This window comes from Phalangium opilio, unplaced genomic scaffold (assembly GCF_054372755.1).
Source record: "Phalangium opilio isolate 3A_F unplaced genomic scaffold, DU_Popi_V2 ptg000031l_1, whole genome shotgun sequence".
Classification (NCBI taxonomy): Eukaryota; Metazoa; Arthropoda; class Arachnida; order Opiliones; family Phalangiidae; genus Phalangium; species Phalangium opilio.
In genome coordinates, this window is record NW_028324158.1 from 3,744,958 (window position 1) to 3,760,455 (window position 15,498).

The 15,498-nt window shown below is 38.0% G+C and overlaps 1 protein-coding gene across 1 annotated transcript; it reads left to right on the forward strand.

The window, feature by feature from the left end:
• The first annotated feature begins 12,837 nt into the window (after positions 1-12,837).
• On the forward strand, positions 12,838-13,562 carry LOC149690080 (uncharacterized). The gene is made up of 2 exons (XM_089869614.1): positions 12,838-13,322; positions 13,438-13,562. The coding sequence occupies exons 1-2, from the start codon at positions 12,838-12,840 to the stop codon at positions 13,472-13,474; spliced, it is 522 nt and encodes a 173-aa protein (XP_089725740.1). The 3' UTR covers positions 13,475-13,562.
• The last annotated feature ends 1,936 nt before the right edge of the window (positions 13,563-15,498 follow it).

The following is a 15,498-nucleotide window of genomic DNA, read 5'->3' on the forward strand; positions in this document are numbered from 1 at the left end:
ATTGAGATGGTCTTTGTACCCCAAGATGTCGGCTAATGATTTGTGGGTCTTTAAGATAATTTTTGTATCACCAGAGGCATTGGTTTTTAGTTTTACATGTCCCGTCGTTTCATTAATATGAAATAAAGAAGCTGTTTTTTCGCATACTCCCCTGTAACAAAATCGACGTTGGACCGACGTAGTGGGTTCGAGGTCCAACCAACACTGACGTAAACGCGTCGGTAAACTTTCATTTCGACCGTCGAAATATCCTATCCGTTTAAGCGTCGGCCCGACTTCCGGTCATAGAAATTTTGCCAGCTCTTTAACCGACTCTAAAAAGTAAGCGTGTCCAGCTCTTACCTTATCAAACAAGAAGTCGGCTTTGTTATCTGGTTATGGTCGGATTATTAATCTAATTGCGGTCGGCTTTATCGACTGTTATTTGTCGGATTTATGGCTTGTTTGTGGTCGGCTTTATGGCTTGATTGTGGGCGGCTTTATGGCTTGTTTGTGGGCGGGTTTATGGCTTGTTTGTTTGCGGGTTTATGGCTTGTTTGTGGGCGGCTTTATGGCTTGTTTGTGGTCGGCTTTATGACTCTTTTATGGTCGGCTTTATGGATTGTTTATGGTTGGCTTTATGGATTGTTTATGGTTGGCTTTATGGATTGTTTATGGTTGGCTTTATGGATTGTTTATGGTCGGCTCTATGGATTGTTTATGATTGGCTTTATGGATTGTTTATGGTCGGCTTTATGGATTGTTTATGGTCGGCTTTTGGCTTGTTTATGGTCGGATTTAAAGCTTATTTATGGTCGGCTTTCAGGTTGTAGTTACTGTTCTCTAAACACCAGTTTCATTTGGTATTCTGCCCATCCCACATGGACACCAGTGTGTACTTACTGGCTTCTACTCCTTCATCATCGTTAAGGTTAGCGATCGGCTAGGGTTACAGGAAACGTCTAGCCTTCCAATGATGCAGTTTTCACCAAAGGTTCACGCAATTCTGCTGTTCTTATCCATTACTAAGATTCGAAACCTTATGTACCGATTTGAGTAAGACAACAATGGGCGTATGCTACATTTCAAACGTCAATATTAGTCTAGTCTCTCAAGAATGTTCAATAGTTATTTTTTAAACGATGTAACGCGCAATAAGGTTAATAATTATCGAAGAAAATATAAAATATTAATTATATTTATTTTAATGTTTAAGATAATCTTAAACCGTTGATACACTAGTGCACTTTGATAAAAACGCATTTTAGTTGGTAAGGAGTCGAACAGCCAACATGATACTTCATTACATTAACCGACTTAAAATGTAACTATCAGACTACTCTATTCTATTGTTCTCAAGGCCGACTGCAAAGCGAAGTTAGCAACTGAAGTTGGATAAGAGTCGGATTTCCGTTGTAAGTGCCAACTAGACCATAAACCGACGAATCTACCTCGAACCGACTCAAACGCGGAAGCTTCATTATAACGAAATTTTAAATGTTTAGTATTGATCGGTAGGTAGTCGGATATGCCGACCTCTCGACCCTTGTTGTTAACTTGATGAAAACCCATGTTAGTTGGTAAGGAGTTGAGCAGCCGACCTAATCCTTTCTTACACCAACCGACTTAAAATGTAACTATCAGCCAACTCTATTTGTTTGTTCTCACGGCCGACTTCAAAGCGGAGCTAGTAACTGAAGTTGGATACGAGTCGGACTTCAGTTGTAAGTGCCGACTAGACCATAAACCGACGAATCTACCTCGAACCGACTCAAACGCGGAAGAAGCTTCATTATAACTATTCTTCAGTATGATCGGTAGGTAGTCGGATATGCCGACCTCTCGTCTCTTGTTGTTATTTTGATAAAAACCCATGTTAGTTGGTAAGGAGTTGAGCAGCCGACCTAATCCTTTCTTACACCAACCGACATAAAATGTAACTATCAGCCAACTCTATTTGTTTGTTCTCACGGCCGACTTCAAAGCGGAGCTGGTATCTGAAGTTGGATAAGAGGCGGACTTTAGTCGTAAGTGCTGACTAGGCCATAAAGCGAAGAATCTACCTCGAACCGACTGAAACGCGGAAGAAGCTTCATTACAACTAAATCTGAAATTTTCAGTGTGATCGGTAGGCAGTCGGATATGTCGACCTCTAGACCCATATTGTTAACTTTTATTTGATAGAAACGCGTGTTAGTTGGTAGGGAGTCGAGCAGCCGACCTAATTCTTCATTACATTAACCGACTTAAATTACAACTATCAGCCAACTGTATTTTATTGTTCTCACGGCCGACTGCAAAGCGGAGTTGGCAACTGAAGTTGGATAAGAGTCGGATTTTAGTCGTAACTACCGACTAGACCATAAACAGACGAATCTACCTCGAACCGACTCGAACGCGGAACACTCGTGTTACTGGGGCTTTGGAAGTATTGATAGTTTCCACAACGTGGTTTAGTGATTTGTAATGACCAGCCGGTATATTATGCAGCTGATAGATTTCGTATCTGGTCAGTTTTGCATCTTTTCGTTCAACCTGGTATGTTAAGTCACATGACTTGGGATTTTTAGGTTTTTTAAAGTTGCTATCATCCAATGAATCTTCAGGTGTTTTTCTCTTATTGGGTTTGTATATTACATTGTAGAAGCTGTTTGTATATATTATCTCTACTAACGAAATTTCCCATTGTCCTTGCAAATTAATAGGATCCGGTAGTTTAGTGATGTAACTACCCATAGTGTTATTAGGGTAGATGTCCATACTAGCGTCGCTAGGTAGCGTTAAATAGAATTCAGATTTTCTCGACATTTTCGGCTGTTACCCAAGAGTTCTGTGATTTAGGTAAACCGATAAACGATACAAAATATTCTAATTTCCCTTTAAGTTTGAGTTTCTTGAGTATGGAGTCTATCTTAAACAGTTTGGGCTCCACTGTTCGAATGAGCTGATCAGAGTAAAACAACCCGCTTATATGCTTGTCGTTCAAATCTTTCAGACGATATAACACTGGTTTTCTGAAACTCAGAATAGAGGAAATGACAAATACTTCCGTCGAGAAATTAGGTTCATAACCTTTGGAAAATTCTGGCTTAAGCTTACTTATTCTTACAAAATCACCAACACGAAATTTGACATCTTTTTTAGTAGGCTTATTACTCAATTCAGGCTTGTAAATGTTTTTGTAGACTTCCAGAACGTTAGATGGGGAAACATTATCGGGTGCCATTTTTATTACGGAGTGATAAGAGGCATTGTAGCCTTTAACTATGTCTGGCAAATGATCGATATATCTATGAGAGTTGAAATGAGTCAACATTTTGAATATTCGATGTTTTAAAGTTTTAATTAATCTTTCTACAAAAGGACAGTGGAATTTTTCTGACGTCATAGAACCGTATTTGATTTTATTTTTCTTTAGAAGTTTTTGCGTACTTGAATTCATAAATTCTTTTCCTAAATCGGACCAGATGGCTTTAGGTTTGCTTTGTTCGATGATTATTTCGAGAGCTTTCGTAGCTTCGGTAGCGTGTTTTCTTTTCATGGGTACTACAAAAGCTTTTCGGGAAAAGCAATCAATGCCTACCATAAGGTTTCTGTAGTTATCGTTGTTCTTGGCGATTGACCCCAAGTCAGCTAGATCAACTTCGACTCTATCCGAGATGTTAAATACAGGGATTTTACGTCTTTTGAATTTATTTATAGCAGTTTTATGTAGTGTGTAAACGTCAGTGGCCTCTAGAAAGGCTTTGACATCGCTTCTCGAAATGTCAAGATGTTGAACCGCCTTGTACAAGGGGGCTAAACCCGTGAACCCTGACCTGTGTTTGCTGTTGAGATAAGTGTCCTTTAAGATTACTTTTTTTTGGAGCTGCGATAGACCTCCCATACTGTACCCTTGGTATTAAAAGGTTGTTTCTTTAATATTAAGGGGCTGGCCTTATTGTCAAAAGTTAATCTCTTCTTCGCTCTTAAATACGATCGTGGTCGAAGCCTATTTTTTAAGGGTACGGAGAGAGGCGATTTCTTGATTGATGAGGGCGGTGCTGAGAGAGGCTTTGATTTACTTTTAGGAGGTAGAAAGTTTTGAACAAAAGGTTCAAACTCTGTCCATCCCGTAGGGGGAATCCCCATAAGCGAACGAGTTACCCCGTACTTGTTGAAGAGCATAGGTTGTATAGTAAAATATACGAGTTGAACTATATCTGAATCAGGGATCTTAAGGTCATTCACATAAAGAACCCCCGCATCATCCCAACGTATACTATGAGAGTTACTTGTCAAGTGATCAAATATCTTTCTCGCTGCTCCCCTATATTTCATAGGAAACATATTAATCCAGCTATCTTGTTTATTCGATGGGCGGGGTTTCAAGATGTTCTGGTATCGTTTCAAGGCTTCCTCGTAAAATACCCACTTGGTTCTTTCATCTAAAGTAGGATTTGAGATAATTAGGTTCATCTCTTTATCCAACTCTGATAACACTGCATTGTTTTTTGAAATATCATTGTTTGTTGTTGTTGTTATTAATTGACGGGGTGGTGGGTTAGGATTTTGTTCGTGTTGTTGTTGCTGTTGTTCCAGAGGCACTAAGGTCATTTTATTAGCGTAAACTAACTGTTTATTCATTTTGAAAATAATCCGCCTAAAAGATTCGAAATTACTGGAAAAAGGACGCTAAAGGAACCACTTCCGGTTTGTTACATAAAATAGCTCTTTTGTCTTTCCAATGAGTATTTTTGCAAGCAATTTTACGAATATGTTTTTTATGCTTACACAGTTTATTATAAACGTCTGGTTTCAAATTGATGGCGCCTTGTAAAGCGTTATGACAACACTCGCTAATTGAATCAATAATTTCTTGATTAGAGTGTTTAAGAATAGCTAATCTTTGTGGTTTTTTTAATTGCCCCAAAGCGGCTATTAAATTGATATTTTTAGCGGCTAAACTTTTTTTCTTTTTATTCAACGATGTTTTCTTGACCTTTCTCGGTGGTGACATCGTAAAGAATGATTGAATTTCGGAAATGTTGTTTAATTACATAGTTTTCTTCTTGGGAGCATAGATGACGATTTGTTCTCCCGGTAAAATATTTGTTCTAAACCTTAAATCGGAATGACATTTTTGGGTTAAATCACAAAGTAAATACCCGTGTGGTTTTTCAGTTGCGTCCAAATAACATTCTACTATAAATTTAGAGTTGTTAGGTGCCAATTGTTTAGAAAGGGCCACTAATTGCATAAGATCTCTGACGGTTTTCATAAGAATCATGTAATGAGCGTTTAAGGAAGCTGTTCCCGAAGGACCAAAAATAATTAAGTTTCCAGGTTTAGTGAATGGTATCATGTCTAATACTTGAATGAAACAAATTTGTAATTATCATTCATACTTAAACGCGATTAATTAAAACGCGCGGCGCGGCTCGCGGGGAAGCGCGGTTCACGCGGGTAGGCCAGCACCACAAACGCGTTGACATCATCTTGCCTTTCACTATGGTATCTTCTATAAGCCTTTAACATGATCTGTCACTATTCGAGTGGTAAATACGGTTAAAGAAGCTTGTACTGATAACCAAAGAAGCTTGGATGAGCAAATAAAGAAATGATGGGGAATTTTTCAAAAATCTCCTTAAAAGGAGAGATACATGAGGAACTGTGGTCCAATGACATGGCTTCGGACCAATTTGCCCGCGAAAATTTTTACCCTTGTACATGCTAACCATCTTGGGGACACATGTTTGATCTCGAACACGCCCTGACCATAGTAAAAGGTATAAAAGGCCGAGGTTCAGACCCCAAAGGCACCATTTTTCTCTCAAGCCAAAGTCAAAAATGTCTCAACAAAACGAACCTATGGATCTTTCTTCAACCAAGTAAGCAAAAAACTTTTTTTTTAAAACTTAGTTTTTTAAGAGAAGACTTAGAAAATCTTTCTCTATAGTTTTGTGCATGGTGTTGACACACCATATTCCCCCTGTGACTCACAGGGGACATCCCGATCGGGGACACCCGAACGCCCGCACTGCGTCGTCGGGCCGCAGCGGCGTCAGCCCAGCCCTGCGCTCTCAACTCCACCACCTAGCCCATCACCGCCACCGAGTCCGTCTCCTTATTTAAATTAAGCTTATATTTTTACCTTCAAAGTTTAGTTTATTTTTCTAAACTCTAATTTCATAGGCTTAAATAGTAAAAGAAAAAAAGATATGCTTAGTATTAATTATATAAAATGGAACAGTTTTTAGTTCAATTTAATTTATTGTAAAGACAAAATTTATAAAATTAAATACAAATAAAATTAAAAATGAGTTAGTAAATGCATACGGGTTTTTAAATACGTTATTTGACCCGAAATTACAGAAAATAAATTATAATTATAAAAATAATTTTCAAGATTTTCTTCTTGAAGAACATTGTTGAATTTCGTCACGACCTGGTACGACGTTATAAAGTTGGTGAAGTACCCCACCACGGCGTCGAATTTCTCTGGTTGGCCATCCAAACACGGTATGCGTTCGTAGTCCCCGTATAAATTATCATAAATGGCGTTATAAAATTCTATGATAATATCCGCCATGTGTGTAAACACAATTTCATGGTTACTTATCTTAATAAGATGTTCCTTTACAGCGTCCGAAACGCGATTCAGGGCTGCTGTTTCCATACTGTTCAAAACAATAGAGTCCTCCTTTATTAAGTCTTTAATATGGCATGTGTTAATAATGAAATATATAATATTACCCTACCATACACTCTGAATAAAAAAAGATCATGAAAACGAATTAATAAAACAACTCCAGCTGTTGTCTTTTCATTGGGGGTGTCGTTTAACACGATTTCAAAATTGTTGGCTTTATGGGCAGCGGTCCAACCTGCTAAAACCGGTAAGCGCGGCATCAGCTTTTCCCATGTACTTGTGGAAATGGCGAAGCTTTTTACCGATTGTTTCCGGCATAGACGAACCTCAGGATCCAGCGTACCGTTTACAAACCCAGTTGTTAAGAACAACTCTTTCGAGATGTGGAATCTCCCGTTAATTTTGCGTTCGTTTGTTACACCTATCTTCCTTTTGGGAGCGTCTTGATTTTCCATCTTGAGAGTTTAAGGTCTTCTCGAATAATGATACTCTACTCTATTGAGTCAGGGGTTTTTATACTAAATTTTTTACGTAGCTATTGCGAAATATCTATTGTCCTTAACTGTTCCATTGTTAGACTGTAGGCGTATTTTTATGTCAAAGTTCTGAAACCATAGATTAAGGAATTCCAGTACCCCCAAAATCAATAAAATAAATAATACAATAAGTAGTTTTTGGGGATTAATCTCCAAGATCTGACGTATTCTCGACATCCTTTGTGTACTTGACTCCATAACGACTTACGAGTAAATAAGTTATACAATACTAAACTTGACCTATTTATCTATTAATAGAGACAACCCTAACCTGTCAATATTTGATTGATTGAAGAAATACTTTTCTTAACAATACATCTTCGTGTAATGTCGTAAAAACCCATGAAATGACGCATCATCTCTTTTGTTACAATCCTTTTGTTGAATTAAAAAATGACTCATCTTTTTGTTACCATCTGCCATCTTTTAAAATCACTCCGATGTCAATCTTATGTCACCTATTGTTGATTAACAAACAATGTTAGACGCGTTTAAACATGTCCGAAGATCTGACGCATTCTCGACATCCTTTGTGTACTTGACTTCGTAACAACTTACGAGTAAATAAATTATACAATAGTAAACTTGACCTATTTATCTATTAATAGAGACAACCCTAACCTGTCAATATTTGATTGATTGAAGAAATACTTTCTTAACAATACATCTTCACGTAATGTCGTAAAAACCCCCACTAATGGAATGACTCATCATCTCTTTTGTTACAATCCTTTTGTTGAATTACCAAATCTATTGATGGCTCATCCTTTTGTTACCATCTGCCACCTCTTAAAATCACTCGGCTGTCAATCTTATATCACCTATTGTTGATTGACAAACAATAGTAGTATAACACGTCCGGAAGTTCAACGTACCATTGACCAATAGAAGCTTAGGTAACCATCCACCCCTTTACCTCCCTCCCCCTGCTAATAAGCCTAGTGAAATTTAGTATAAAATAACGAGAGAGAACAACAGAATGTCGCATTCGTACTTTAGATCTCGTAACATCAAGATGGATCCCGAATCACTTCGCTGGAATTTGGATGAACTAGCTGTAAATAGGCCTTGGCCACTAGTCACTACCAGTACTATACAAGTTTTATTTTTTCCTATGTGCCTATTTACATATCGACCCTGCCAATGTACCCTCAAGTTTACCCACTTTTATTATGAATGGAGGTTTAAATATAATTCAGACATTCCTTGATGTCATTGAATACATGAGAACCGTCCCTATAGAACACCGGAAGACTGCCATACAATAGACGAATTGGACCACCTAAACAACTTAATTCCTAGACCTCTAAATATTTCCTACGCCGATCGTATAGAAAGACGCCGGAATGAATTACTACCCACTAACCAGGAAGAAACCTTAATCGCCGAATTCAACAACCCACAATACGATATAGAGAAGGCGGCATTTTTGAATCAAGAATGTCAACAAAACGACCCTTTTGAGTACCTGTCTCTAAACTTCTCCGACTACCTACCCAGTGAACATGAGTCTCTCGTGGACTCGGAAGAAGCCGCGGCCGATGCGTACGACCAATGGGTGGTGGCTGCCCACCTTCAGCTATTCAGGATGTCCCTTATTGCGAAATCTTGGAACAGAGCGAAAAATTCTATGAACAATTTAATATGTACGGTAGAGAATTAGTTCTAAACATCACTGACGATCCCGTAGATAGTATAAGTACTATTACAGAGCACGTATTAAGCGAATCCACTGATTATGTCCAAATAACATTGAGAAGCTTAGGTATAAATTGCAGGTCTGAATTAGAATTATCCTTTAAAAGACTAGACCAAGTAGATCCCTCTATTCTCTTTGACCAACTAGCCGAACTACTTTATGACGATGAAATTGAACATTTTTTTCAAGGCCCCGTAAAAATTATTTTCCATATAGTTAGAATTCCTGAAGGATACGGTCGATCTAGTCGTCGTCAGCTTAAATCCTTCAATATTTTCTCTAAAGATAGGCGTGGAATACGTCGGATTACGAGTACCGATAATCTGTGCCTAGCTCGAAGTCTCTGTGTAGCTATTTCTCATCGTGACTACATGAACAACAAAAACAACGAAGAGGTCAAAACCCATTACGAATCCATAACCAGAATAGGCCCCCACAACAAAATGCAAAAAACAGCCGCTTTAGAGCTATGTCGTAAGGCCGGAGTCGCCCTAGACGAATGCGGGACCCCCGCTTCGTTCCAGAAATTTAAACTATATTTATCGGCTTACTCCATCTTTGTCTATAAATTCGAAAATAGGGTACCCATTTTAATATTAGGCGAAAACGAACCTAGTGATACCAGACCACGCCTCTTTCTACTTATTATTTCTACGTTATTACCAATTTAAAGCCTCTTTTTTGTCACGAGTACTTTTGCGAGAAGTGTCTCACTCCCTACTGGCGTATTCAATCTCATAAATGCAACGACTTTTGTTTTAAATGTATGCGTCCGACAGTTTGTCACGGTAGCGAAAAAACATGTGGGTCATGCTTGCGAAAATTCTGGGGGACGACTGTTACGATAGTCATTTGATCCCAGCCGGTAACAAAAAACCCCTTTGTGAGAGGCTCTACCTTTGTAAAAATTGTTTTAAAACAATTGATTTCGGAAACCGCAAGACTAAACACTCTTGTGGAGAAATGTTTTGTCAAGTATGTGAAAAACATCAACCCAACGATCATTTATACTACATTCAAGTGATTAAAGATAAAAACCCCAGCGTTATCCCGTCGAAAAAACCTCGTCGTAATGCACCGGAACTAATGTATGTTTTCTTTGACGTGGAATGCATACAGACGAAAATATGTCAGGAAAAATTGGGTGCTTACGAACATCAAGCCATCTTATGCGTTAGCATCTCCGTTTGCGAAGACTGTGTTGACGAAAAATCCCTAGATTTTAATTGTATCAAATGCAACCAATTTGGACCTCGCAAACAACGTTTCACTGGTGGAAAACCTATAGCTGCGTTCCTAGACTACTTAGTCAGCTTATTCGACGTAAAGAAAGTTATTGTATTATCCCACTTTGGCAGCAATTACGACAATCAACTATTAATTAGGGAAATAATTAATAGGGACGAGAAATTTGTACCCGAAACTCTGAAAATTAACGGTACACGTATTTTAGAGATGAAGCTCTCTAATCTATTATTCCTCGACTCATACAATTTTGGTATCGTTCCTTTCAACCGAATTCCCAATGGACCGAAATCCCATTCGACCGAATATCCCGCAATGATTTTAGATTTCCAGCCCAATGGCTATATTCCCGATGGACCGAAATCCCAATCGTCCGAATACGCCCCTAAAAAATACATGAATATAACTTGAAACACTGTAGCCGGCAGCGATTCGGTGGTGTAGTGGATACGATGTTGGACTGCGAAGCGATAGGTTGTTGGTTCGAATCTCCGAAAGGTATGTTAATAATATTAAAAGTAAATGTTTCGAGATACTAATTAAAACGCTCACTTTCATTCCTTTCAAGGCAAGAGATATATAGAATTAATAATCAAATTGTGCTTAAAATGAAGTACAGTCTTAATGGTAGTTCCATCAATGTCTTTAAATTAAAATTTTAATATTTTGGTTTCGGGTGGGTTAGGTTAGGTTAGGTTAGGTTAGCTTAGGTTAGGTTAGCTTAGGTTAGCTTAGCTTAGGTTAGCTTAGCTTAGGTTAGGTTAGGTTAGGTTAGGTTAGGTTATTTTAGGTTAGCTTAGGTTAGGTTAGGTTAGCTTAGGTTAGGTTAGGTTAGGTTAGGTTAGGTTAGGTTTGGTTAGGTTAGGTTTGGTTTGTTTCCAATAATTCGTTGACACCTTTTCCAAAATATGCTCCTTTTAATTAGCTACCACCTTTTCCAAAATATTCTCCCTTTAAATAGCTACCACCTTTTCCAAAAATTTTCTCCTATTAATTAGCTCCCGCCTTTTCCAAAAGATTTTCCTATTAATTAGCTGCCACCTTTTCCAAAATATGCTCCTTTTAATTAGCTACCACCTTTTCCAAAATATTCTCCTATTAATTAGCTGCAACCTTTTCCAAAACATTCTCCTACTAATTAGCTGCCACATTTTCCAAAATATTCTCCTTTTAATTAGCTACCACCTTTTCTAAAATATTCTCCTATTAATTAGCTGCCACCTTTTCCAAAAGATTTTCCTATTAATTAGCTGCCACCTTTTCCAAAATATTCTCCTATTAATTAGCTGCAACCTTTTCCAAAATATTCTCCAATTAATTATCTGACATCTTTTCCAAAATATTCTCCAATTAATTATCTGACATCTTTTCCAAAATATTTCTATTATTGCTAATAAATTGTTCGTGGTAAGAGGCGGGCTTTTAATACTCATATAAATAATCTTTTTACCTCCAAACAAGGTTGGGTTGGGTTAGGTTAGGTTACGTTGGGTTAGGTTAGGTTAGGTTAGGTTAGGCTAGGGTAGGTGAGGTGAGGTTCGCCGTAATTAAAACGTAGTTAAAATAAGTGCAGTAATACATTTTCAACTCACATTTATTTTAACAATAATAAGTTGTGAAATTAAAAATATATTTAATGCAAAACCACACAGTATGTCTTCTTCCAGTTCAATAGAATTTCGGTCCAATGGGACTATAATAAAATCGCACCTTTGGCTACGTTCGGTCGAATGGGACCCCAAAAAAACCCCCCCTTCTGTCGAATGGGAATTCGGTTCAATGGGACCAAAGCACAATTTTATCCCTGTGGCTTTATCTAAGTTCCCCGCCACTTTCGGCCTCCCTAATGCCGCCAAGGGGTACTTCCCCCATTTTCTTTTCAACGTAGTCGAACACGAGTTTGATGTAGACCGACAGGAATAGACAAACTACGCGTTAGAAAATACTTTACCCCCCACAGAGGCTTACGGGTGCCAGTATTTCACTAGGAAAAACTTGGACGCTTTTATGAAATGGCATGCCTCAGAAGTCAGTACGGGTAAAGGCTTTAATTTTTTAAATGAGCTTTATTATTATTGCGTAAACGACACTCTACTTCTATTTTTAGGGTGTTTAACCTTTCGGTCGCTCCTACTTAAAGTCACTACCGTAGATCCTTTTAATTGCGGCTCTGTTACCCTCCCTGGGGTGTGTTCCTACGTGTATCGAAAAAATTATCTCAAATCAAGCACCATTAGCATCATCCCATCAAACTATTACAGACTTGGTGAGAACCAATCTTTAGGCGCCATTGAATGGCTTGAATGGACTTCGCATGACAGAAATATCCCCATTCAATCCTCTTTTAGGGGTAAGGAAGTTAAAATCCAGACCCTAAAGGTAGACGGTTATTGTCCAGTCAGCAAAGAAGTGTTTGAATACATGGGCTGCTATTATCATGGATGTAAAATACACTTCCCCCTCAATAGAAACAAGATGTTACATGGTGACCCTACTGAAACGTTAAACACAAGATACAAAAAACTGAGAAGAAAATTAGCAAACTACAGTCACTAAAATATAAAGTCAATGTCAAATGGGAATGTGAATGGCAACAAGACAAAATAAATAACACCGAAATAAACGCCTTTTTAAAACGGAACGACATCCGCGTTAAGACATCCAAAAGGTTAAACCCTCGCGACGCCTTCTTTGGAGGCAGGTGTTGCGCTAACAAGCTCTACCATAAAACAACAGGTACAGAAAAAATGCACTACGTTGACTTCACTAGCCTATACCCATTCGTCAACAAAACTGGAAAAATTCCTATCGGACACCCTAAAATTATTTTGGATAATTTCCCCGACATCTTCTCTTTTGATGTACTCCTCAAATGCGATGTACTCCCGGCTCAAAATCTAATACATCCGGTTTTGCCAGCTCGTATAAACGGTAACCTCACAATCCCCTTGTGTTACACCTGTTGCAAAACTCAATTCCAGGGGGACTGCACCCACACACCTGATCAAAGAGAGCTGCGCGGTTCTTGGGTAACCGATGAGTTGAGGTATGCCGTGGAGCGAGGATACAAAATCACTCAGATGTATGAAGCTTGGTCGTACCAGGTAACACAATACGATCCCAATACTAAACAAGGCGGGCTTTTTAAAGACTACGTAAACGCCTTCCTCGAGTATAAAACGTCGGCTAGCGGTTTCCCTGCCGATTGCGTCACCCAAGAGGATAAAGAAAAGTACGTCAAAAATTACAAAGAAGTCGAGGGGATCGATTTAGACATAAATAAAATAGAAAAGAATGAAGGCTTAAGATGCCTGAGTAAACTCATGCTGAACTCTTTTTGGGGGAAGTTTGGACAAAACACCCGACACGTCTCAACAGATATAATAAAAGACGCAAAAACCTTATATGAACTACTTCTTAACCCAGACAAAGAGGTGAAAACGCTATTGACCTTAAATGACAACACTATTCTCGTCAAATCAGAAGATATTGCAGAAAACGAGATAGCTCACAAGCATACAAACGTAGTTATAGCGTGCTATACAACGACGATGGCACGCCTTCACCTCTTAAAACATCTCGAAATGGTGGGAGACCTATGTTTTTATATAGCCTTATCTACCTCTCGCCAGATGGAGCCCCTATACTCCCCACAGGAGATTATCTTGGTGAGTTAAAGAATGAGTTAGAGCCATACGGCAAAGACGCCTATATTTGTGAGTTTGGAAGCGCTGGTGCAAAAAATTATTCGATGAATATTTATGATCCCGCAACAGAAAAAATCACTAACATAATTAAAGTTAAAGGTTTTTATTTAAATTCGTCAACAGAAATGTCAATTTTGATATTATGAAAAAGTTTTTAGGCGTAAACAACAATGGCAACCCAGAAATGAACTCTGTACAAGTACCGATTGGCCCCCAAATTCGACGATTACCTATTCACACTTTAATTACTATTGATCAAACTAAAACATATCAGGTAGTTGTCGACAAAGTCAGAGTTTTCCCCGATTACACCACGACCCCTTACGGGTATCTTAAGTAAATTTAAATTTGTAAAGTTGTATATAATTGTATAGTTTTTAAGCATTTAATTAACTGCAGACTTTTTTTTATTATTAATACCAAATTAATCTTCATTAATCTATTTAATATCATTGTTATTGCGAAATAAATGTTCTTAACTTTATATTATGGTCTTTATTCCTACAAAACCATCTTTTGTTATAAGCCTATACAATCAATCAATCAAATATTGACAGGTAAAGAGAGGAGATCGAAAAAACCCGACTCCTCCCCCTTGAGTGGCCGCCATCTTGAATTACCGTATACTGGCTGCATATTCTCTGACTTCTACACGCCATTCGTGTTCTACGACTAGCTATAACAAAGATATTGAACATTATTATTAGTTTGAGGTTAGGAATACGTACGAAAATAATGTCGGAATTTAAAATATTTTGTATGATATTGATATTGAATTTAAACCCCAAAAAATAAATTTTCAATGCTTTAAAAAGATTTCAATGCTTTAATGACGTCTTGTATTCCTCAGTGGATATAGGCGAACTTTTAATGGTTAAGATTGTCTATTCCCTGGGTTCTCTCGCCCGTAATTTGCCGCGTGAAAGTGAAGGGTGTTGTTTGTTTTGCGCGAAAGTCCACTAAGCTTAATCTATATTCTGGAGTTAACTCTGTTTCCATTATTTGGGTGGAAAATGGTTCATTTCAAGATTAAAATTGATTTGCCCGAGTTTTCTCTCGAATAAATGTGACTTTGACACGCCATACCATGACGGTATGCTATCGATTGGGCGTGTTATCAAAACAGCATTGTCCAAAACGGCTTTTACATAAACGCGTTTGCCATTATAGCCATTTCTCGTTTTAGCGCATTTTGATTACAGCGTTTATATCTTGAGCGTTGTTTCGTACGCCTTTTTCAAAATATTTTTGTTTATCTTCATTGACTTCCCAAAATAATAGGCCTTTTCCAAAAAAATAAATTTTATATTTACTTCCGATATAACATTACTCCTTTTTGCATAATATTGTTCTTTGTTCTATATACTTAATACAATAGAGATTTCCTTCCCTATCAATCACAGTTCGGGCGGAAACAGCAACCGCTGTTTTGGGAAATGGCGCTGTATTGAGAAACGCGGAAACAGCAACCGCGGTTTTGCTCCACGCGGTTTTGCAAACCCCTGTTATGGGAACCGCTTTATTCCAAAACGCTCTTTTGAAAACCGCTCAACTACCCGTGAACCTTCTATGACTAGCTTCAACAAAGATATTGAACATTATTATAAGTTCGCTGTTTGGAATACGTACAACAATATCACCTGAATTAGGATTATTTTGTATTATATTGATATAGAAATTAAAGCCAAGTAGATTTCAATG

Coding starts and splice junctions, on each gene's coding strand:
- LOC149690080 (XM_089869614.1), top strand. CDS start 12,838: ATGCACTACGTTGACTTCACTAGCCTATACCCATTCGTCAACAAAACT. Junction 13,323..13,437: donor ACCCAAGAGGATAAAGAAAA/GTACGTCAAAAA, acceptor TTTTGGGGGAAG/TTTGGACAAAACACCCGACA.